The sequence below is a fragment of the Danio rerio genome, chromosome 23 (genome assembly GCF_049306965.1).
Source record: "Danio rerio strain Tuebingen ecotype United States chromosome 23, GRCz12tu, whole genome shotgun sequence".
Taxonomy (NCBI): domain Eukaryota; kingdom Metazoa; phylum Chordata; class Actinopteri; order Cypriniformes; family Danionidae; genus Danio; species Danio rerio.
The window spans coordinates 14,402,798-14,428,072 of NC_133198.1; the positions used below are offsets into that span (position 1 = coordinate 14,402,798).

Consider the following 25,275-nt stretch of genomic DNA (forward strand, 5'->3'; position numbering starts at 1 on the left):
AGCGATTCAGCACGTTTTTAGAAAAAATCTAAACAGGTCGCACTACAACTATTATCTGCAGTCGCACTAATGCGCCCAAATATATTATGAGGTCGCATAGATGGTCAAAAAATGGTCGCAATTTCGAGCCCTGTATAACCATCTGCTATGGTTGCCCCATTATTAAAAGGGGGAGATCCTGCAGACCCAAATAATTACTGTCCTATCTCCAGACTGTTGGTTTTAGCAAAGGTCTCCGTTGTTATTTTCTATTTATATTAACGATTTAGGTCACGGAATACAATCAGCTAAAAGACACCTTTATGCCGATGACACAATAATATGTACAGCAGCACATTCTTTAAACCAAGCTGTACAGCATCTATAGATTGCTTTTCAAGTATTACAGTGTATGTTGCAAAATTTAAAATTGGTTTTAAATTAAAAAAGACTAAATACATGATTTTTAGCCGTGGCCGCACTAAGTTAACAGATCAGACAATAACAACTCTGAATGGTGTTCAAATAGAAAGAGTTAGCTTTTATAAATATATAGGTATTTGGATTGATGAGAGATTAGCCCTTGATATACACATTACAAGTTACTGAAAAAGCTTAGGCCAAAGTTAGGTTTTTTATACTGGTCAAGAAATTGTTTTCCTTATAAAGCCCGCAAAAAATTTGTAGAGAGTACATTTCTGTCTATAATGGATTATGGTGATCATCTTTATATGCACGCAGCCGCTACCCTACTAAGAAAATTAGATTCTGTTTATCATGCAGCAATACGCTTTGTCACAAGTGCAGACTCACGGACGCATCACTGTATTTTGTATGATTCCTTAGACTAGTTATTTTTATATCGAAGGAGAAAATTACATCTGTAATTATTTATTTTAAAGGCTCTTTTAGGTAAATTACCATCCTATATTTTTAATTTATTAACATTTCACACCAACAACCAACACACATGTATTCATCTAGCAGTTCCAAGGGTACTATTAGAACTTGGCAAACGTGCTTTTTCCGTTTACGCTCCCAGGGCTTGAAATGACCTGCGAAATCAGCTCAATCTTGACACTCTTCCGACTCTGAGTACTTTTAAACATCTTTTATACAACATCTTAAAGGACACCTGTAATTGTTTTTTATGAGCTGATGTTTTTAAGAATGGTGATTTTTGTAATTTTGTGGTATTGTTTGTGATTTTTATATGAAACTTTATGTGCTGCCTGCCATGTTGACCAGGTCTCACTGGAAGAAGAGACAGTACTGTCTCAATGTGATCTCCTGGCTAAATAAAAGGAAATATACTTAGCTGAAGATCATAACACATCTTTTTTTTTAATTTATGCAGAAATTCAAGTAATGCCAAAGGGTTCGTATACTTTTTCTTGCAGCTGTAGTTAAATTCATTCATTTAGCAGCATCACCCGTTGATTTCTTTAGCATGCTTTAATCGTGACAGTTACTCCAAATCATGTTGTTATAAATAATAGTATGTCAATCGCGCCATATATAAAAACCTGCACAACTTGGCTGTGCGAGATGGATTTCTAAAGCTGTGTTGCACCTGCAAAATCCCCCAGCTCAGACAGAGTCTACTCTAGCTGTGCTCAGTTACAAAAAAATGTTGTGCACTTCACCATCCAAAATGATGTTGCACACACCTAAAGCAGACTTCAGCCAACTGCATAATGACATCACATTCGCCGCATGCACCCAAGCAAACTTGTAAACATGTCAAATATAAACCAGCCTTTAGGGTGTATGTCCACTGAAGTGTTGCGCAGTTCTAAAAACAATTAGAACAAGTCCTATAGATGGAAAAATGTTGTCCTGCTGTTTCTGCATCCTTACTCGTGCTACATGATGCAGAATTGTTCGGGTTGCAACAAAATTGGTCTGTGTGCAAACACAAGCACAGGGTTTTTTTTGGTGGGGAACCTATCACAAAATAAGATTTTCTTTGTTATTTTTAAATTACAGCCAGTGTTTACTAAGATTTTTCAAAGTTTGGGCTACAAGAGGGAGGCATGGTAGGGGCCTATTGCTATGAAAATTACATCAGTAGAGATTTTTCTGTATAGTTTCTTTAAATGGTCATTTCAAGCTATGAATGTAAGATTTAAACTCAATGTCCGCTGAAATATGATTAAAATAAACTACAATATAAAAATGTAATGCAATTACATTGTTATTTCATATTTAGCTAACATTCTTATCCACGGTGACTTGGATTGGTTACTGTTTATCATCTTCACACCCCAAGTGCCCCTTAACGTAATTGCAACCTTAGGATTGAAACTTGCTCCTAGATTTATAATAGTTTAGATTAGAGCCTAATGGTATTTTATAGACTGGAAGTGTTAAAGACTGCTGTACTCTTTTCTTAAAAAATATTAAATGATATTTGCAACTTCCTTCACTACATTAGTAAAGACTGGATGTGTGGTGTAATTTATGGCTTTTTTGTGTTTAGGTTAAGGCATATCACCGTTTGAAGGAGGAGGCGAGTAAGCGAGCAGCTACCCTGGCTCAAGAGCTAGAGAAATTCAACAGAGACCAGAAAGCTGACCAGGACCGTCTGGACCTGGAGGAGAGGAAGAAAATAGAAACAGAGGTAAATAAAGTTTGACCATTTTTATTTTAAAATATAATTAGCAAACAATGTTAATTTGTTCTAATTGTTATTGATAGGCCAAGATCAAGCAAAAAATCAGAGAGATTGAGGAGAACCAAAAACGCATTGAGAAGCTAGAGGACTATATCACTACTAGCAGGTACAAATGCATCACAAAGCCACGCTTTATCCTGTGAACAACTGTTGATGGCTGTAGATCATGACTCTTTTTCTGTTTCTCTTCTCCAGGCAGTCTTTGGATGAACAGAAAAGAATGGAAGAGGAACTCACAGAAGAAGTAGAACAGGCCAAACGAAGAATAGATGAGATCAACATGGAACTTAACCAGGTAAACATCAGAAAATACTTTATATAGGGTTGGATGTTAAGCATTTGTGATGTTTATCTCAATATAGTTTAATCCTTATGTAGAGCTGGGTGATATGGCAAAAAATTATCACAATAATTTTTTTCATATCAGTCGATTTTGATATCACGATAAACGTAAAATCTTTATATCTATCAATTTTTATAAGATTTTCAGTATGCTAATGGCTTTGTGCAGCTGATTTAACACATTTAGTGAAATGTTTTAGCTGACTGACAATATAAATAACAAAATAATAAACAAAAGAACTATCCTAATTCAGCATTTACTGTTCAAGTTTTCAGCAACCAAAGACATTACAAGTTATTGGATATTATTGCTCAACATCAGAAAAAAATAATAAACCCGTTTTGGAACAAGTAAAATGTGAGTTAATGGTCACAGAATTTTCAGTTTTGGATGAACTCTCTTTTTAATGGCGAGTATGGTTAATTTAAGATGAAATATACTTTAATAGATTTTATTTAGTGATGCTAACGATTACTTTATGATATATTGATTGTCAATAACACTTTAATCAATAGACCTTATCGATGACTAATTAAGCATGGACATGTAAAGGTTTAGTTATGGTTTGCGCTGTGAGACGCGTCCATGCATTACATAATCAAGTGTGTGAAGTTTATCTTAGGCAGTCACCCTCTTGACATCGCATATTGCGGGACGCAGTTATGCGTAGATCTCCGTTATATCCGCGGATGTTTAAACCTAATTTGTCTGACAGACTACCACAAATAGGCCTATGCAGACTCTCATTTTACAAATTGTGCATCACAACGAAAACATGCGGGGAGCCTCTCCATTTACACAGCGAGCTTCTGAGCTCTCATCCGAGATTATTCTTCCGAGGTAACCCAAGAAATCTATCAGTGCTGCGAAAAGACTGTCCAGCTCATGCTGCTCAGACCACGCTTAGGTAATGAATTAAAATGAAACCGTGAAAATAGTTTAATGGATAGTTTTGGCGCAAAAGCATATTATCTAGCGGATTTTTTTAAGTGCTTTAACTCAGATGTTATCCGTTCTTCTTGTTTATGCTGTATATATATATATATATATATATATATATATATATATATATATATTCCTTGAAAATGTATCTTTTTGCAACGAATTTCGTTTTGTATAATGTGTAACTTAATTTTGAGGTATATTTTGTTGGTCAGTTATCTACAGCATAAACAAGAAGAAAGAATGCTGTTGTAAACGTCTGTCATATATTTGCTGCACGGCTTTCGAAAATGATGACATAAGGGTTGTGTAGTTTTAAAGGATGAAACAGGCTTGTGGTGTTACCTGCTTTGCACGTTGTGTTGCCTACATGTATGGCTGTAAACTTGTACGGCGTGCAGCATCCGGAAGGGCAGGCTGCAAAATGCTTGCGCAACGTTACGCGTGGTGCATAAATATTATCGAGCAATTATCGAACTGTCATCATCGTTTTATTGAAAAATTTTATATCGTGATATTTATCGATATCGAATCGTCGCCCAGCCCTATCCTTATGTTAAGAAAACATAAGTTTAACAAATGTTTAATTTGTTAATGGAATGTTTTAAAATATACAACTGGAACTAATTGCCATGACTATTGCAGGGGGGCCACCACCTGTTATTAATAGAAATAAAAAGTTTTGTATATTTAAAAATGCCTAGTCATGATTTAATGTATCCTGTAGGGATGCACCGATACCATTTTTTTGGAACCGATCCGATCTCGATACCAAAAGTCTGAATATCGATCGATACCGATGCGATCCCTATACTTTGCGCTCACAAGATGCTTAAAATAACCGATTAACTGTTAACTGAAAGGGTGCGTTTATATCCGATTAATGGTATCAGTTAAACCAGTGGTTCCCAACCTGGGGGCGCCTGAGTTCACAAGGGGGGCGTGGAAGAGGATAAGTGTTGAGGTAGGAAAAAGGCATAAAAATGCTCCACTATTATATAGGGCTGTGCAATTAATCAAAAATCCGATTTCGATTTTGCCTTCAAACGATTATAAAAAAAAACATTAATTGAGAAAAACGATTATTGCATCATATACCGCCCCCTTTCCAGTTGTACACGTGTTGCTCTTAAAAGCGCGAAAGACCGCATGCTTGTGTGTGTGTGTGTAGCACGCACACGCAGTCAGAAGCATGCGGCTGGTCAGTAGTTGCTCTTATTCGCACACTGAGACGAGCAGAGGATCACAGACATCTAAAGAGCGCTTTACGATCAAATAGGTGTCAAAACGCGGTGTTTAATGATTATTTATATTAACCCTTATTTGTGTAATAAACAAACGAGTTGAGGATCAAAAGACGTGAAAGAGAAACCATTAAAGAGACAGCGAGAAATATTCCTGCTGCCGCCTGTTTTTATTATTATTAATCAAACATAACGAGAAAATCCCTCTCTTGACTGAAGTGTTTTTCTTACAGTGAAGATGCTTAAAGCACAGTTTGTTTCATATTTGTATTTTATTGTATTTATTTCTCTTTCCTTTGCAGGGTGGAAAATAACTGTATGTATACACTTGAAGTCAGAATTATTAGCCCTTATAAGAAAAAGCTTGGGAAAAGCTTGGGAACCACTGAGTTAAACGATTAAAAATATTGTTTTATATATTTTTAAAGTTTGGCTGCATAAGGGGTCGATCACAGTGAACATGTTTTTTGCATTGAGACTGACAGGTGCATCTTCTGAATGGTTTACCAGCGTTTTGCCGTTGTGCGCAATGTGCGCTCGAGTGGAAAAAGCATGTTACCTCAGTCGCTCTTTTTCATTCTTCAATCAAATGAAAGCAGAGTCAGGGTTTTCTTTAAGGTGAAAGCAGTGTTTGTGTTGTCAAGACAACTACGCCGAACTTTTAATGATGAAGGAGACACATGTGGTCGCTGTTTCAAGTCATTTAAAGCTGTATGACTTTATTCTTGAATATCATAATGCTATTTAAAATTAAAATTATTTATACATTGACAAAAACACTGAGCACATACGGCTCAGCTAATTCTGTTGTTTCTTAGTGGCATAAAAAAGGAGCAACGCACTCCTTTTTTTCTTGTCATCAATGAATCAGTGTGGTGCGCCTCCGTTTTTAGAATGGAAAAGCGCGTACAGAACAGTAACTTGCGACCACACGTGCCTAGATGTATTCTGTCAAAGAAGCAAAATGAAATAAGGATATTTCTGGTCACAGTTTGACAGACGAGCTGACAAACCAGTGCTAAACTTAATAAATATGATTATTTAGTGTTTAATCAACAAACTAACCTTTTTTTCCATTTGAAAAATTACAGTTATTATTGTTCTTATATAATAAAAAAATTAATTCTTACATAGCCTACATAGCGTAATCTATCAATCAAACAAATCCAAAGTTTTTATTGATGTTTGCATATGAACTTTGCACCATACTGAGGCTTTAATTTTTACAGCTTAAAAAACATGTATGCAAATGAATGCAATATCATATGTAAACAACTACCTTTTTATATGCTATGTAGTAGCCAATACTTTACAAAAAGTCAACATTGAGCCTTAAGGTTCATTGTCATTGTCTTTCATTACAGGCAGAGCGCGCACACGTGAAGCGCCAGTGAGACATAGGAAATATGTCATAATCATAATTGAGACAAGTTTTAATGACTTATATTAAAAATATTTACAGAGGTTTTTAGGGATGTCCCGATGCAACGTTTTAACTTCCGATACGATACCGATATTGCAGCCTTCAGTACGAACCGATACTGATATTAATCCGATATCAGCAGAAATTATGAATACTTTACTTTTGCCTATTTTGTTGAGTCTAATGTATGGCTAGTAGAATGTAACGGCTAGATCAATCTGAGAACAAAAGTCAGCAACAGTAAGTATGGAAAATAAACAGCCAATTTTTTAAATATTGGTTGCATAAATGTGAACCTTTTACATAAGAATATATAAAAAGAATTAAATAATAAATATTAAGACCCTGAAAAATATCCTAATTGAATAAACAAAAATACATTTTCAAAGTGCAAAATACTAATTAAAAGTCACTTCAGTTATTTATTTTTTACCATCAGAAAATGGTAGAAACAGCTGAGAGCAGAAACATAAGGGAAAAAAATTATAATATTAATACAATTTAATACAATTAAATATTGTTAATTGAACAGCTGCTAAAGGTTCAGTGTCTAAAGTTTAAATTTCACACACAGCTTCTTGATGAATTTTTGATCCAGTTGAGCTGGAAAATATCTTTCACACTGGGCAGCAGAAATAATTTGTAAAGTTAATAAAAATGTGCAGTATGGTTAGTACAAACATTTACATGATCAGATCTGTTTAATCTGTGTTTGTATTATGAGAAGATTATGGCTGTATCAATGTTCCCAAACATTATTAATTTTATAATAATATATATTGCGCATATTACCTTTAACATAAATATACTTGCAGTAGCAGGATTAAAACACACCTTTTTCATGTTAGGCGATTTAGAAATCTTGGCTGAATGCAATTCCTAAGTCCCAAATAGAGGACATGTCCGGGGAAAAAGAGGATGTATTGTCACCCTAAATAATGAGCTAGATTAGTCTATCTAGTAAAAGGCTTTTTTCTGCGTGTCCTCGCGCTCTTCTAAAAGCTAAAGTCAGAGCAGGTGTCCTGTGGGTCTGCAGCAGCACAGCACGCGAGTCTGTGGCAGAGACTTTTCTCACGCACACAGAACCGGGCCGCCGAGGTAAAGTCTTATGTGTGGGAAGCGCTGGTGTTCAAGTAGGTATCACACTGGATAAACCACGATATGCCATGACCGAATTGAGGCACGCATGATGTATGCTAAGTCGCCATTCGGTGCCTTATGTTGCTTAGCAGCGTAACCTTATACAAAACAATGTAAAGATCACTTGACGTGAAGTAAATAAACAAGTAACGTTAGAGATATGCCGTTGTTGCTAGCGTCAGCGTGTGCTACCGTCACAATAGATTTCTTAATACACCATAACTTAGTGTAAAGAGCATGTTAAATCTTAGGGTGCTTTCACACCTACACTTTTGTTCGGAACGCATCTCGTTTGCCCAGTTAGCGCGGTTCGTTTGGCATATGTGAACAGGGCAATCGCGCTTTGTTGGCAATCGCGCTCTGTTCCACGCCAAAGTAATCGCTCTGAGATCGCTTGAGTGAGGTGGTCTCGGCTCGATTGAAACGAACCCTGGAGCGGTTCGATTGCAGTAAGAAAGCGATCCGATCCGAGCGCGGTTATATCACAGTGTTTTATGGATATGTAATAGGCTAACGGCTATATGAAGAGAGAATTATGAGTAGGGCGGGAAGTTTCGCGAGTCTCCGGATGCCCGCAAACGAGTGATGATCTCCCGGTAATCTCGCGTCTCCCTCCCGGTCCTCAAATAGGCATCGTCGCGCACCTTTCTCACCCCTCCCCACCGCGTCTCTCCTCAGACATGTCGCGCGCGCACCCTGTTAATCACCACCAAACCACCACCTCTCCTGACAGTTGAGCAGGACACTGCAAAATAAACCCTGACACTCTGACCAGTGTAAGGAGAGTTTACTCGCACGTGACTTGTTTTAGCTCTTTTGGTCTGATTAGAAACTTTGCCGTGTGAAAGCGAACCACACTTTTTGATCCAAGAGCAAAGAGCAATAATGTAACATTTATAATCTCTTTTTCGGAACAACTGAATCGATTCACAGGTATGAAAGCACCCTTTGAGACTTTGCTAGCAAGCAGTGTTGTGATCACGTGGCCTTTGCATGCTGGCTCTGGACGCTGCTGGATAGAATAGCTGTAGCGGGGTTAAGAGCCTATCGGACTGCTTATATCGGAGATTTTTAACGCAGTCTGATATAGTTTTTTGGACTGATATCGGACTAACTTACGATATCAATATCGGATCGGGACATCCCTAGAGGTTTTGTCATTTAAAATAGCAGAGCATTAATTAAATGCATATTTTCTGTGGTGCAATCTGTTTGAGGTAGCCTGATATTTTTATTTAAAGAAAGAAAAAAACATAATTGGACAAACAGCATCTGCCGGTTCTTAAAAAGAATTCAGTCAGTGCTTTAGTTTTGTAAAATAAATTTGTCATTTTAGTGAAAAAGCTGTAGACCAGGATTTATTTGATTTATTCTGGTTTTGTTTTGCTGCTGAAATGCAGGTGCATGAAGATGCTCTGTTTTGTTCTGTAGGCTGTTCGCATGCTAAAATAAATCAGTATTTTAAAATGCAATATTTATTGTGTCACAAAATAGGCACGTAATTTTTTTTTTTATTAAATAATATCTTAATATATTAATATAACATTAATGTTAGCTTCAGTAAAAAATATCTTTAGTAAAAAAAAAAACAGACCTATAGGTATACATGACAGATGGCACAATCTAACTAAAAACATGCTTGTTGTATGAGCATTCTTTGAGCATTTGTTGTGATATTGTCCTTTCCTTTTTTAATATTATGATTTTCCTTTGAAATCTGCAATAGGCTACAATTGACATTGTGGGCAAAATAATTAGCCTTTTATTAAATTTATTAATTTTGTTCAATTAAAGCCTGATATTTTCCTGCAGGTCTGATGCAGACTAAACTAAACCGTCTGATGCCAGTTTTACTTAATAATCCCTCTCCAAATCTCACCGTGAGTGAGACGGAGAAAGTTCAATACAAGGTCTGGTTAGGCCTATATGTTTTAGTGTCAAAACACAAACTGCTCTGATAAATAAAATATTAATATATAAAATTACAGTGAAATATTCTGTTTCAGAGTATCCTATATTAGGCTAAATCATTTTCTGTTAATGTCAGTCTATACTGCACTCGTCAGTTCCACTTGTATTAATTAAGTCAACTACTTTGACCACAATGGGCCAAGCTTTAATATTATTTGCAGCACTTAAAGAATTCCTTTTGAAAGAAACTCAGTCTGGAGGATGGGAGAACAAACTTGTGAAAATAATCTTATGGAGCGGTTAGGGTTAAAGAAAGCGCTTGATGCATCGTTGACTGGTATTTGCTGACATTTGCAAAAAAGCAGCTCAAATGGAAGACATAAGCACGTTGAAGATCTGTCCAATGTATTATTGAGGCTTTTCTAATTAAACATTTCAGGTAGGCCTACTTTGTGGGTGAAGAGCAGGATAACCCTCTCTACTCCTCTATTGCGAATGCGATTTGATACAGCGCTACATGATGTAGAAACAGAAATGAAATGAACTCCTGCTGCAGGTCAAAATGAACCCATTTAATGCAAATCTAAATGCATTTCTTCACTAATTATTTAAACTTGCAGGAACAAATAGTCTTGGAGAAAGTTTTTTCTGTTGTCTTAAATGCGACAAGCAGTTTGAATAGAGAATGATTGACAGGCGCAACGGCGGGGAAGCGCAGAACTGAACATGAATTTAATCACGTGAATATTCATCTGTGCTTCACATTTAGGATATAGTAGGCCTACATGACAACGTTCTAATGGCTTGTACTAGACTACCCTTATGGCTTAGTTGGCTTATAAACACACAATATAGCGCACGCACAAGATCAGATTTGGATCAGTACCAGCTGACCGATACCCGATCCAGCAAAAATATGCATATCGAACCGATATCCGATCCAAGTATCGGGATCAGTGCATCCCTAGTGTTATGACTATGATATTTAATTAAATGATGTTTATGATTTTAATCATTATGATGTTTAAGTGACAATAAATAAATAATAAATTGTGACTATGCGTTTACTATTCGGCTGGTTTAATATTAACAGACTTATTTAACTTATTTATTTTTTATTTGCTGAATTCATGTTAACAAGTCCAGTGCTTTAACATTAGTTCTCTGCTGGTTTTGACTGCTTATATAAACTAATACCTTAAGATAATACCTTAACTGATGAAATAAGTTAGTGTGGGGTGGTGCTTAAAACCCGCTTAAAAGATTGGTCAAAATTTAGCAGAAAATGCATATAGTCAATGTAAAATATAATTTCAAAAGGCAAATGGATTTGTATTTATGTAACGCTCAGAAACAAAGACGCATTAACACCTTTTCACTCGGTAAGCAGCAAGTGATGAATTTTGTGAATCTTATAAATAAATAAATTTGATGGTTTTGAATTACCATTTATCTTTTTTTTGAGTGTCTTCTGTCATGTCAAGTAACAACTAGTCTATATCTGTTTTTTCAAGATGTATGTTATCTAATGGTATTCACTACAGATGAACTCGGTAAATATTTAATGTCAATGTAATTGATCAAGCTGTATGTTGTGTATTTTTAAGGTGATGGAGCAGCTGGGTGATGCTCGTATCGACAGGCAGGAGAATAGCAGACAACAGCGTAAAGCTGAGATCTTGGAGAGCATCAAGAGGCTGTATCCTGGATCAGTGGTAAGAAGCGTCTCCTCTGTTAGCAGTGTCATTTCTCACTTGCCTTGTGCTCTTGAGTGTCCGTATGCTTATGTATGGTCCTCTTGTTCTTCAGTACGGGAGACTGATTGACTTGTGCCAGCCTACACAAAAGAAATATCAGATTGCTGTCACTAAAGTGCTGGGCAAAAATATGGATGCCATTATTGTGGATTCTGAAAAGACGGGTCGTGACTGTATCCAATACATAAAAGAGCAGCGTGGTGAACCTGAGACCTTCCTCCCCCTGGACTATCTGGAGGTGATATTACTGGATTTTTACTTCAATAATTTTGTTAGGCTTGAGCATCGTGACTTATATTATAATGTGCTCAAACATAACAGGTCAAGCCCACAGATGAGAAGCTACGTGAGCTGCGTGGTGCTAAATTGGTGATTGATGTAATTCGATATGAGCCACCACAGATTAAGAAAGCCCTGCAATATGCTTGTGGAAATGCCCTGGTCTGTGATAATGTGGAGGATGCTCGCAGGATTGCCTTTGGAGGACCATACAGACACAAGGTACAAAGGATAAAACAATGTCAAGAGATTATGCTTTAGATCATAGGTAAACAGACTACTACAGTAAGGCTGTCTAAGACCTGTAGTATGACTGTGTGTTACTTATTGCTTATGCAGACACTAATGTATAGGACATGTTATGTATTCTGTAGACTGTGGCTCTAGATGGGACGTTATTCCAGAAGTCTGGAGTGATCTCTGGTGGTGCCAGTGATCTAAAGGCCAAAGCTCGACGTTGGGATGAAAAAGCTGTTGATAAGCTGAAAGACAGAAAGGAAAAACTCACAGATGAACTTAAAGTAAGTTGTTGAATCAAGTTTGTTCTATCGACAAATAGATTTGTCAATGAACCGTTTGCTGAGTGTTTGTGTGTAAATGACAGGAACAAATGAAGGCCAAAAGAAAGGAAGCAGAGCTGCGTCAGGTTCAGTCTCAAGCTCATGGTTTGCAGATGAGGCTCAAGTACTCCCAGAGTGATCTGGAGCAAACCAAGACCAGACACCTGTCCCTTAACATGCAGGTACCCAACACTTACTTATCTTGAATCATTTCAGACATTTGTGGTTGCCACAGACTACAGCTCTGCGCAGGACTGTTTATTTTTTAGATAAATAAACCTGCATCTGCCCCATTCCAGTGAACTTATGTGCAGGACCACCCGTTCACGCAACTTACGTGTTCAACAATAACAAAAGCCTACTAACAATAAAGAAAGAAAGGAACAGCCTATTTGCCTAGTCAAAGAAATGTGATCACTGGACCTTGCACATCTAGCTTCATATTACTGTAAAAGAAAAATATATTGCTGACTGACTGTGGTCAATTGAACTTTTCTTCTCACTTTTGTTGAACTTTTTTTTCTTTGGGGAACTTGTCTTTTTCTTCATTAGATTTATATTGCATGCACAATTCCACTGTTCCTGCATGCTTTGCGTTATCCCTCTTTTCTGCTTCATAGATATGCTTGGTTAAAGTAGTAGCATCATCATGATCATGAGTTTTTTCTTTAGTTTTGTCGACTTGCAAAACTCACTGCATGCCGATACCTCTGCACAAAAGGCTGTTACTCTGGTTTCAGAGTCCATTGTAAATCGCATCGTGCCGCTTTAAGCAAGATGCTACCCTGGGCGATTGCACATGCCTAAATTGGGTCCAATATATGATAAAGCTGATTGGAGAATGGTAATGTGTGCAGGTGCAGAGCTGCCTGTCTTTTCAAAACTTATGCTTCTAATCTTAGGACTTTCGTGAAGTGAGAAGTGAAAGTATCAAACTGTGGAAAATAACAAATATTTTGTTAATGTTGTTAAGGCGAATTAGAGAAACCTAATGTTTGTTTTATTTTATTTTAAAAAATCAAGAAAGTGTATTTTTATTTGTTCATGCTGTCAAGTATGGTTCTTTGAAAGAAACCCAATCTGAATTGGCATAAATCATATATTAGCAGGTTGTGCTTCCAAAAAAAATCTGAATCATAGATTGTTGCATTTCTAGTTTTTTTAAAGCTTGTTTAGAAATATTTGTTTTGTTTTTTCGGGGTGGGGGATTTCAGGAAAAATCAAAGCTGGAAAGTGAACTTGCTAACTTTGGTCCACGGATTAATGATATAAAGAGAATCATCCAGTCACGTGAGAGAGATATGAAAGACTTGAAGGACCGCATGAATGTGGTAGGTACTTGACTCAGTCTTTGGGAAAAAAAATCTTAATTCATTTATCGCTTCTTTTTAGTGAAATTCATATTTGGTTTCATTTCAGGTGGAGGATGAGGTGTTTGTTGAGTTCTGTAAAGAGATTGGAGTTCGTAACATTCGTGAATTTGAAGAAGAAAAAGTCAAAAGGCAGAACGAGATTGCAAAGAAACGGTAAGCTAATTGAAATAGTCTATTTCGGGTTAATGAATCTTATTACAACAAGGATGTCATGATTCATACTTTCTTCAAACTGTCTGATAGCTTAGAATTTGAGACTCAAAAAACACGTCTGGCAATACAGCTGGATTATGAGAAAAACCAGCTGAAGGAAGACCAAGAGAAGGTGGTCATGTGGGAACAGACGGTCAAGAAAGATGAAAATGAGATTGAAAAGCTTAAGAAGGTAGAAAACATTCAGATGATCTCTTGATGTTTGAGTCTGGAAAATTTTCTGATTTTAGTGGTTTTGTTTAATATTTTTAACAGGAAGAGCAGAGGAATATGAAGATAATTGATGAGACCATGGCACAATTGCAGGATCTGAAAAACCAGCACTTGACTAAGAAATCTGAGGTTAATGATAAAAACCATGAAATGGAGGAGATCCGCAAGAAACTAGGGGGTGCCAACAAGTAGGATCAACATGTGATTTACTTCAGACATGCTCCGAGATTTTCAAGAAATTAAGTATGATGTAATGTGTGTGACTAGGGAGTTGACGCAGCTGCAGAAGGAAGTGACTGCTATCGAGACCAAGCTGGAGCAAAAACGCAGTGACAGACACAATCTACTGCAGGCTTGTAAGATGCAGGACATCAAACTTCCTCTCCGATCGGGAACTATGGATGACATCAGCCAGGAAGAGGTGTGTGTATATGTGCTAGTCTTGCAGCTTAATTTTACCTTTGCTGTTGAATCGCTAGACTGGTGTGTTTTTAGATATATATTGATTCAAGAGTTTGTTTTAAATTAGTTGTGTAGATACTCTACGTCTGCAATCAATGAAGCTTCAGTACTTTTAGAAACATTGTTGCCATTTTTTCGCACAAAAATGGCCAGTCAAAAATAGCCCAATGCTATCAGAACTTAAAATATGCCACCACCCATGTGGTATATAGTATTTATTTTTATCACTGAATGCTTTGTTATCATTATCAACTCAAAATAAGTGTAAAAATCATATTGCCTTAAAGGGTGGCCAAAAATTATGGCCAAAGATTTACTTTTACTTTTCCCCCGTTTTGTTACAAACGCCTTAAACTTTTGTTCACCTTAGCACTACAAATAGAACAAATATTTTTGTTCAACAAAAAAATTAAAATAAATTGTTCTATACTGACATTGAGAATGGAGAGCAAACGTACAAGAGTAGGGTAGTTTCTTAGATAGAACTGCAGTGTACTGTTATACTGTATCACCCTATATGCAATAGTTTTGTAGTAGTATACGTACATGAGCTGAGACCAGACGTGACATGAATGAGGCCCAATGGCAGAATATTTTGAGGTATTTAACTATTCTGAGCCATTTTCAATTAACAATGATTCCACAATAACACTACTTTTCTTCAAAGCCCTTTTTCTTTACAAGCAAAACTTGATGTGGAGCTGAAGAAATGAGTGGCTCAAAGAATCTTTGATCCTTTGTGCCATGTAAAATGGGCTACACCCATTGTGGTAGTAGTAAAAAAAAGAGGGTTTGAGAACATCATTGTGTGATGATCACTGCTATACTGTGAATACAGCTGTTAAGTCTGACGTACTGATCATTAATACTCATGGGCTCTTCAGGACTTAAGAGCGTTGCTGAAAGCAGATTGCAGATGAAAAGGGATGGTATGAACTATATGTAAAATCTGTTTGCTGTAGGGAAGCAGAGCTAATTGTTCCTAGTTTGCCTGTATAAAGATTTGTAGGTTTCAACCCTGATGATGCTGAAGATATACTCTGCAAACAGGGGTTGAGTGCTGTAAAAAGCCCCAGCACCATAAGAGAGGGTAGGCAGTATGACTTGGTGTATATGAGAATTTATATTAGAGGTTCTACATGCTTTCCTGGCTTTAATAATAGATGTCACTGTCAATATTATACCTAGTTATACAGCGTTAGGGTTTAGGATGGCTAAGCGAAACATTGATCAGCTGCAGGGTAGGTTGGTACCCACTACAATGTCTCCCTACCTAAACCTACATGAGCTGGAGCTGAATATTGAAAACCCCAGAGAAAAGCTAGCTGGTATTGAAAGTATATTTAAATTACTGGGTTAGCTTCCAGTAAGAGCATTATTACTTGGGGTTGTGGTTAAGAGTAGAGTAGTATGCTGGTGTTTAACTACATTGCTTTAATGCACTCCTGCATTTGCCTCAAATACTTGTGCTACTTCACAACTGTGGTGGGCTTTTCTTTTCATCTCGCGCTGAGTGCAGTCAACCAGTCTGGGTCATCGGACCAATCACAGCAGACTAGCCTCATCCAAAGGGAGAGGTTTGCGAACTAATGAATTGCTGAACAAATCATGAGGCTAATTAGGTAAAAATAAATGCATGTTATAAGACAATAAAAATGTTTTTGACTTTGTATGCATATTGGCCTGTTGTTGGATTACTTTTTATAATGCATAATAGGGGCTCTTTAACATATTGCATACTTAACTTTTACTTGTTTTGAAGGGCAATTCACAGGCAGAGGAGAGCCTCAGCAGCAGTCAAAAGACATCGAGCACTGTCTTGGCCAAGGAAGCTCTTATTGAGATTGACTACAACAGCTTGTCTGAGGACTTAAAAGTACATTACTATTTTTTCCATTACTTTTTATAATATCAAACATGTTAAAGCATTTAAAATGTAATTTGACTGATGCGTTTTGCAGGACTCCTTGTCAGATGAGGAGATCAAGGCAGAGATGAACACATTACAGCAAAGACTCAATGAGCAGCAGAGCATCCTGCAAAGGATCAGTGCACCCAACATGAAGGCCATGGAGAAACTAGAGAGTGTCAGAGACAAATTCCAGGAGACCAGCGATGGTCAGTCATTCTTAGCCTTTGTTGAGAACCATCAGAATAGACCAAATTATTATATTTAGTTAGTGATGCCTGTTAATTGCTTTTGTAACTGATATAAAAAGATAGCAGTAAAGATATATAGATACACTGTAAACAAACAATCTGTTAATAAACCATTTCCATCTTGTGAATTAATTTGAATGTATATTGACAGTTATAAATTGCATCATGGGGCTTTATTCTCAGCTTTGTTTACTTTCAATGATAAAAATGTACAGATTATCAAAGATGATTATTGATAATTTAGTAGTTTGACACAATATATTGTATAAAAAAATAGAGAGAATTAAATCTATAAAATAACTGATAAATACAGTTAGTTTGTTACCAGGTGTTTGTATCATAAATTGCAACACCAAGCCAGACAATACATAGTTTGAAACCTAAAAAAAATATTTATAAACATTTTTCAAAATCATCACAAGACTTTGAAGGAAAGATTAATGTCCCATAATGCAATTCAAATGTATGAATAAATGAGAGAAACATGATTTAAAACATGTCAAAATACAGACAGTGTGGACAAGACATGTATTTCATCCGCAATGTTTTCAAATTTTGAAGCTTTTTTTGGTTGTTTTTTTAATTCTCTTTATTGTTTTTTTTAATAATGTTTAAAATGTGTTTTACTTTTTTGAATGTCATAGAGTTTGAAGCTGCTAGGAAGAGGGCAAAGAAAGCCAAGCAGGCATTTGAACAGATAAAGAAGGAGAGATTTGACCGTTTCCACGCCTGCTTTGAGTCTGTGGCCACCAACATTGATGAGATTTATAAAGCTCTGTCACGCAACAGCAGTGCCCAGGTACTTAAATATTAATTTATTGTGTATATTAGGACTACAATACGTAAACTTCAGTCACAACTTTTAAAAGTCGCCTTTGAAAAGAACACATCTCTTAACTTGAAGGGATTGTTCACTCAAAATTTACAATTTTCACCCTCAAGTGATTTCAAAATTTGAGTTTATTTTTTTCCCTATGGAAGTCAACGGTTAACAGTTTTCTACATTCTTTAAAATGTCTTCTCCTGTATTAAACCCTAAAAAGAAACTTTTAGAAAAAGTGGAAGTGCATGAGCTTTCCCTTTAGCCATGCTATAACAATAAATTAGTCATTAATTACTAACACTCCTGTCATTCCAACCTTCATAATACAAATTTAGATGCTTTATAATATAAAGAAGCAATTAAACTATATAAATTGTTAAATTAAAGCAATAGCCCAGAGATCTGGTGCAAGCGTCAGGTAGGTGTGACGATGAGGAAATTTCCCCACTGGTTGATCGACATGTGACAACACCGGTAATACCGGTATCACCGTGGGAGTGGGCGTTTCTTCTTTTCCTCTTTTTTTTCTGCTTTTAAATAGCTTATAAATGCGTGCGTATAATACTTTCACTTTCAGTTTTGCGGGAGTTGCCAATTCGGCGTTAATTGTTTGAATGGACGAAAAGGAAACTACAAAAAAAAATCACTGTTTTTAAACAAAACATAACTTTTATTAACATAACGAATAAAACACAACAATGCTACAGGCTGAAAAAACTGTGGAAGTTGGAAGCATACAAATAACAACCATAAACGCCTATATTATATATTAACAGCTTAGAACAAGCCGTTTATAAAATTATGAACCTTATGAACAAGCCGTTTATAAAATACATTATTAACGAATCTATAGGCTATTGAAGAATAAACCGAATGTGAAATATGATCCTTGCATAATGATCACAACTAAACAAGCTGGCACTCATTTTATATATAAACTATAAATAAAAAAATAATAAAAAATGTTAAGAAATGGAACATTATGTAAAAAAAAAATGTAAAGACTACAGGCTAAATAAAAGCGCCTTGTCAGAGCTAAACATCACCGCACACGTGTCAGTTTACAGCTTCTGTAAAATTCAGACAGCATATACAGATCACACAATCTCAATAAACAACATGTAAATGTATAAATATTTTGATTAGTATTGTTATGGAATATTTATAACTATATGATCTTGCTTTTTTGTTATCGATACCAGATTTGATCTCTCTTAAAAGCAGCAGTTACAGGCGCTGCATAAGGGCGTCTTACACTGTCAGTGGCAGAATACACACAGCACTGGCAAGATGTTTTATTTTTAGTTTTATTTGTTGCAGATTTGCGTGTTGTTCCTTTTTAAAAATACCTTTTATTTTTAAAATCTCTCAAGTTAATGTTGTCTATCGAGTAACATAATCTCCCTCGGATTGGAGTTCGGTGCGCAGTAAGATTGACCAACACCGCCCTGTAAATTAACACACTGCATACTGTAGGTCCACAGCTCTGGGGCCTCATGTATCAACGCTGCGTACGCTCAAAAACTTTGCGTACGCCAGGTTTCACGCTCCGAATCGCTCACGTTTGGATTTACTAACAATGAACTGAACGTGGGAATGTGCGCAGCTTCACGGCAGCTTTCTGGCAGGCGTACGCACATTTTTTGTGCGTGTCTGTTTTATTTCCATTGGCGACTCCTAGAGGCAGTTGTGTTAAATTCCTCTCTACAAAGTGTCTGAGCCTTGCAATGGCAGCTGTATGAGACGGGTTCAGCAGGTATATAAGGTTTCCATACCATACATTTGACCAGCTAAACATTAAAGCACAATTTGCAGCAGTCGCCTGTTTTTTCCAATGTAATCTGAGCGATCTACCGCACGCACATTGCTATAAAGACACTATCTGAAGATGAATTTGCATGCGTGAATTAGAAACATTTCCATTCAATAAATGTGCAAATAAAATATGATGCTTATTGATATGAACTTATTGATGATTCCTACTTGTCTTTCTCGTGATAAATAGTTGGCAAAATCTGATATGTAGCGGGGGAAAAAACAAGAAAGAGTTCATCAGACGCTGGATTCGAGCCGAGTTCATGCTTGAACGTATCAATTCATGATCACAAGCGTCTTACGAGCGCGCCACTGAGACTGTTAAACATCCTGCAACATTTTACAGATATAAACCACACTATTTCTTTTTTTTAAAGGGTCACGAAACACCAAAACACATTTTTTGAGCTGTTGACAGTCGTATATGTGTCCCACACTGCTAAAAACACTATTAGGACACCTATATTTCACTAAAAAGTGTAAATTGGTTGTTTTTGCGTTATTTCAAGCAAATTCGTACTTCCTGTTTGAAACGAATTTTTGAAGCTGCGTCACGGCCATGAGATAATAGCGTGTATTCCAGCGTGCAGACTGGACCTCTGTACCAGAGTGAGTCTTATTACGTCTTACAGTGTGATGCATTAATGCATGAGTAAGGCTTGGGTCAAACCAATCACCGCGCTCTATTGTGCAACTTCATTAATATTCATTATTGTCACCGTGTTTACACCACAAAGACGCCACGTTGTGTTGGCAAAACAAGCGTGAAGTGTTGCTTTTATAGTTTGCTGCTGTTAAGTTTCGTTTTCATTTTCTCTCTGTGAGAGCTCTGAGTCACGTGTGGATTAACAGTGTACGCGACGCGCGACAACAATAACTTACGTGTCTAAGGAGGATTATTGTTTACCTGAGAGCTGTTCTCATCTGCAAACGCTGAAATCTGGATTTGCTTGTAGTATTCTCTCCATAAAGACACGGCTCTAGTTGCTGGTGATTGTCCTGTCTCTACAGATTTGGTAAGTGAGCGACCAGTGCTCTTTGTTTATTCAGTTTGTTCGTATCGAACTAAGTTAACTATTGCACTGAGTGCAGAAATGTTAGCACCGCATTTAGTGACCGGAATAACACACGCGGCTTTCTGACACTACCTGCCGTGTGCAAGTTTCCGGGAAATGCAGAGGTTTTTTTTCTCTCATTCGCCGTGCGGTATCAAACATTGCATGAAAAATACACGCTTGCAGCAGTTCCTCGAATCAAATATCTCGTTTGTCGCGAGAGGCATGAATGAATTCCCTGAATGAAAGAGCCAAACTGCAGTTAAAGTCCAACATTTAATAATTTGGCAAATAATTCGACTACAGATGTCCATGTAGGTTAAACACCATCACTTTCTCCTGTCTGTGTGGGTGTGTATTTTGACTCTGAAACTCGCGCGTGCACAAATAGACACTCCCACACCATCCCACTTTAGTTCCTCCGACACTCCCCCCTAAACAGAGCTGGACACTCCCACTTTTCTGACTTTTTCCAAAGTAGAAGTGTGAAAACACCCTGCTGAAACGAGGGGGTTTCATGGCCCTTTAATGCACTCAGTGCGATATGTTCAGACCCAACTGTGTTGACCGCATCAGCTAAACTCTCCCACTCTATTTTTTTCTTTTGTTGTTAATTCCGGAGAACAAACTTGCAAATAACACCGCTTTTCTCCGGTCTACCTCCGAAAGCTGCACCTCCAATTCACATTCTGTTCAAAGTTTCTCTTTTTGCTTGCTTTTGCCATTGCTTTTTCGTTGGGTTTTTCCATTAGCATAGTCATTAGCATATTCATACAGGGGAGGAGGCAGGGAGGGGTTTTGTGCTCGTGCATGTTGCGCTCAGTTTCACGTTCATTCAGATGTACAAAAGAATATGCGTGAGATTCGGCGTACGCAGTGTTTCATACATCTGAAATTTTTTCTGTTTTAGAAAGATTTCCACGCAAGTCTTCGTACATGAGGCCCCTGGTGTGTTATGAATTACATGTTTTAAATGACAGCGAGACATGCTACGTTTAGTTTTTATTGTAAAATATAGATTATAACTCTGTACACAGTACAAAGTACAATAATATTTTTTGAATGGCTTGCCTTTTGACGGTGTATTGTCTAACCGTTAAACTTAAATAGGCTGAGCATATTTTTATTAATATTAAAACACATTACAACAAACTAGCCACCCTTTGATTTTTTTTTCGTTTACGTATATTTTTATCAAACGAAAAATGCAATGAAAAGTTTTTTTTGGTTTTCATTTTATTAGAAATAATATAATTTAAAGGCTACACAACTCCTCCATGGTTCCAATTGCGTCTTGACAGATATCCTTGATAGACTTTCTGGCTCAAAGACATTTATGCCTGTTAATTTCAGCGCTGTATTTTGTCAGATTTCGCAAAGGCTTCAGCTATTCTACCTGTTAGCTGGTACCAGCCTCAATTTTGCGACTTAGTTAGGCGTCTGTGTCTGGATGACAGTGAGAGAGAGATGAGATCAGACCTCAGATTTGATGTGTGGCCGCACGTCTCAGTTACTTTATTTCAATTTTTAATATTGGCTCATCTAAATTAACTTTTCATTTATTAAAAGCCGAAATATTGGCAGACAGACGAAGCAACTTTCGGTTTTTGAAGAGAGCGTCCTCAGTGATAAAAGACGCGCGCACACACAGGTTAGCCTACACTCTTGTAGGCCGATTCATTATGGATTTTTTAACATTAAATGCATAATAATCAAGTGCAACAAAAAACAGCTGAACTTCGGAAAAAGTGCTCACGGCTGTTGCCACAATAGTTGCTTTGTTTCTCTGCAGTTGGCTTATTAATGGCGCGGCATTGCTAAATCACTCTTGTTGTGAGAGGTAAGATGATTGTGAGATGATGGTCGCATGATTTTTAAAATGAGAGTATGCCTTGCGTATTTATGGCTATTGATCTTATCTACCCGCGACCCACCTATAGTTAAACATCAGGTGTGTTGAAGGTGCGTGTATAAATTAGTTGTGTTTCCTCCAACTGCTGCCACCTTTGTCAGGCAAAGTTTGCAGATTGCCTCATTAACGTCTTCAGGTTCTCTTTTTGCATTTGGTTTGAACCCAAAATATAGCCAAACAGGTGCTTTTGCATTGCGCTTTGACACTTAATCGTCTGCCATTCTCTTTTTGTAAATTCGACTCCTCTCGTTCTCTTCATGTGATAAATGAAATATGACGCATTGTAGCTATGTTCAGATGATAATTATAGTGCATGCTGTTGTCTTAAGTAAATTATTTATAATTATGTTTCCCATTTAATTCAAATAAATATTTAATTTAAAAAAATGAATACTTAAAAAAAAAAAAAAAAAAAAATGTGGGGACGGTGTCACGGTGAAAAAGTGATGTCACCGGTGTTGCGTCTTAAAACCGGTATCACCGTCAACACCGTCTATTGTGGCAAGCCTAGCGTCAGGTCAGGGTGCATGCGGCGGCGTATGTGCACTCTAAACTCACACTGGAGAAAACTGGACTAGTGGATGACATGAAGGCTAACACACAGTCTTCTATTTTGTATTTCTTTTTTTTTTATTGCTATAGCTTTTTTATCTGGGAAAGAAAAAAATGTTGAATGAGAGACAACTTTTGAAATAAACTGCTGATTATCAACACTGTCGCATACCTTTTTCTTAGAACGCAAAATTACCCATTATGCTTTAGCAAGGAGAATGCTAAGAACCTCAGGTCGGCAGGTGATGGGTATAAACAGTCACATTTGAACAGCTTTGAAATTATAGTTTTAATCTATTTTATTTACTTTTATCATCTTTGAACTAATACTGTTGTCGATCAGGCCACCTCTTGGACTGTTTTTTTTTTTTTTTAATGCGATCTAATGGGATGGAAAACAACTGCCGTAAGGCATTTTCCCCTCGTTGTCAGACGGCATCTTCTGCAGTTTAAATGAAGCCTCTTCATCGCTCAACATTTTCTCTTTCTTTCAAATAAATAACCAGCCCAAACAAATGTAGTTCACCAAAATGATTGAAACACACACACACACTTAGCCTATTGTACTTTCCCACTAACGCACTGATATAATATAGAAAATAAAGTGACATTTTGAAATGACAGAAATACACAAACCGTGGTAAATACAACACACTAAATGAAACAAACTGCTCTTGATTAGAATGAACAGCAAATCAGCCAGCAGAGCATCATTAACAGACTTTTGTTCGTCATTTTTTTAATTGCATGACTTGCATACCTGTTAAATTTCATGCCAGTAATCTGGTTTGCTCTATGATACAGTGAAGTGCATCTTTTTCAAACGTGCACACACTTTTCAAAGTTGTGTGTCATAAAACACTTCGTAAACCACTCAAAACGCTATTGAAACCCATTTTTGGAGTTCAAATTACCAGTTAAAATGCTGTAAACGAAAGTTCTAACCATTCTACCGGAGAGACACTGGTCACTATGGCGCCCTCCATGTAGCATCCAAGAAAAATGTCTATAAGAAAAATATAAAGAATCAAATAGATGCATTATATTTATTAGGGCATTTTGTAAGCTCAGTGTCGTTTGCATCACGTGACTAGGGCTAGACGGTGACATTTGTTTACCACCGCGGTGGGAAATCACCAACAACCGCTGGTGTTGCGGTGGTTGTGGTTGTTTTGGTCTAATATGCTTTAAAATAATACATGACAGAAGTTCTCAAAAGTGAAAATTCTTTATGTCATTAATTACTAACACTCCCGTCATTCCAACCTTCAGAATACAAATGTAGTTGCTTTATAATATAAAGAAGCAATTAAACAATATAAATTGTTAATTTAAAGCAATAGCCCAGAGATCTGGTCAGGTCAGGGTGCACGCGGCGGCATAGGTGCACTCTAAACTCACACTGGCGAAAACTGGACTATTGGATGACATAAAGGCTAACACCCTAATTCATTTCATGCTTTGGTTAACCAATTCTTTAAATACAACTCTTTTGACCCCTAAAGGGAAAAAACGCAAAAGATATTTGCCGTTAAATTGAATTTAACTGCCAAGTCATTTTCACGTTAGTTTTTTTAGTTAGGGAATAATATTAGAGTAGCCTATTAAAAATATTTAGTCGGACACTGCACAGTCGCACGGTAGTTTACATTATAACTAATATTATAATTGATTAAATTCATTATTATTAGTTTAATTAAAAACTTATTATTATGTCAAGTTTACAGTGTTATGAAATAGGTATATAGTGTGTAAGCATTTGCCACGGATCAACCTCTCACATGTGCTGCAGGTTGGCTGAAAAGCACTCATTTGGTGCTGAAGCCATGATCCGTCTCCGTTTATGTAAATGGTACCATTGCAAAACTTTTATTAATAAAATCATAGCGAAACTGTGCATATTATTATTACTATAAAAAGTATTTTACTGCCTTAAGTCAGTAACGTAGGCAGTAATGCAAAGTAATAAATACATGAATATAAATAGTCTAAATGAAAGGAACAAGAGGGACCAAAATCGCCCATCAGGTCAAGTGCCCCCCTATGGGATCAAAATGCCCCCTCAGTTATGACATACTGGCCTGCTATAATGATACTTTATTCTTTCTAGCGAGAAGAAACAAAAGCAGAAACTGTGGATGAAAACCTGGATGTTTGTTTGTTTTTTAAAGTGTTAAGGACAATATTCACTGGCAAAAATGTTCCTCCTGTACAACCAACAAATTAAGCCTCTGTATGTACCCAAGTAGCCTACCTAAGTTAATTTACATTTTATGTAAAAATTATAAAATAACAAAGACCAAAGAATTATGCTAAAATATCCGTACAAAAGTATGTGTTTATTGATTAACTTTCATTGATAAAATAACACAAAACAGCCTATAATAATGTAGTTAAAAATTAAATAACTTTACCTTTAAAGCAGGTTTCTCTACCCTGCGG

General features: G+C 36.7%; 1 protein-coding gene across 1 annotated transcript in view; it reads left to right on the top strand.

Moving 5' to 3' along the window:
* smc1al (structural maintenance of chromosomes 1A, like) overlaps window positions 1–25,275 on the top strand; it is a 57,478-nt gene that overhangs the window by 26,152 nt on the left and 6,051 nt on the right. Inside the window, 16 exon segments of the mRNA NM_212810.2 lie at window positions 2,462–2,602; window positions 2,680–2,762; window positions 2,852–2,951; window positions 11,267–11,374; window positions 11,469–11,654; window positions 11,738–11,917; window positions 12,070–12,216; window positions 12,300–12,437; window positions 13,470–13,586; window positions 13,675–13,781; window positions 13,872–14,013; window positions 14,097–14,242; window positions 14,322–14,475; window positions 16,279–16,392; window positions 16,478–16,634; window positions 17,321–17,475. Of these exon segments, the coding sequence (NP_997975.2) occupies window positions 2,462–2,602; window positions 2,680–2,762; window positions 2,852–2,951; window positions 11,267–11,374; window positions 11,469–11,654; window positions 11,738–11,917; window positions 12,070–12,216; window positions 12,300–12,437; window positions 13,470–13,586; window positions 13,675–13,781; window positions 13,872–14,013; window positions 14,097–14,242; window positions 14,322–14,475; window positions 16,279–16,392; window positions 16,478–16,634; window positions 17,321–17,475 (2,175 nt within the window).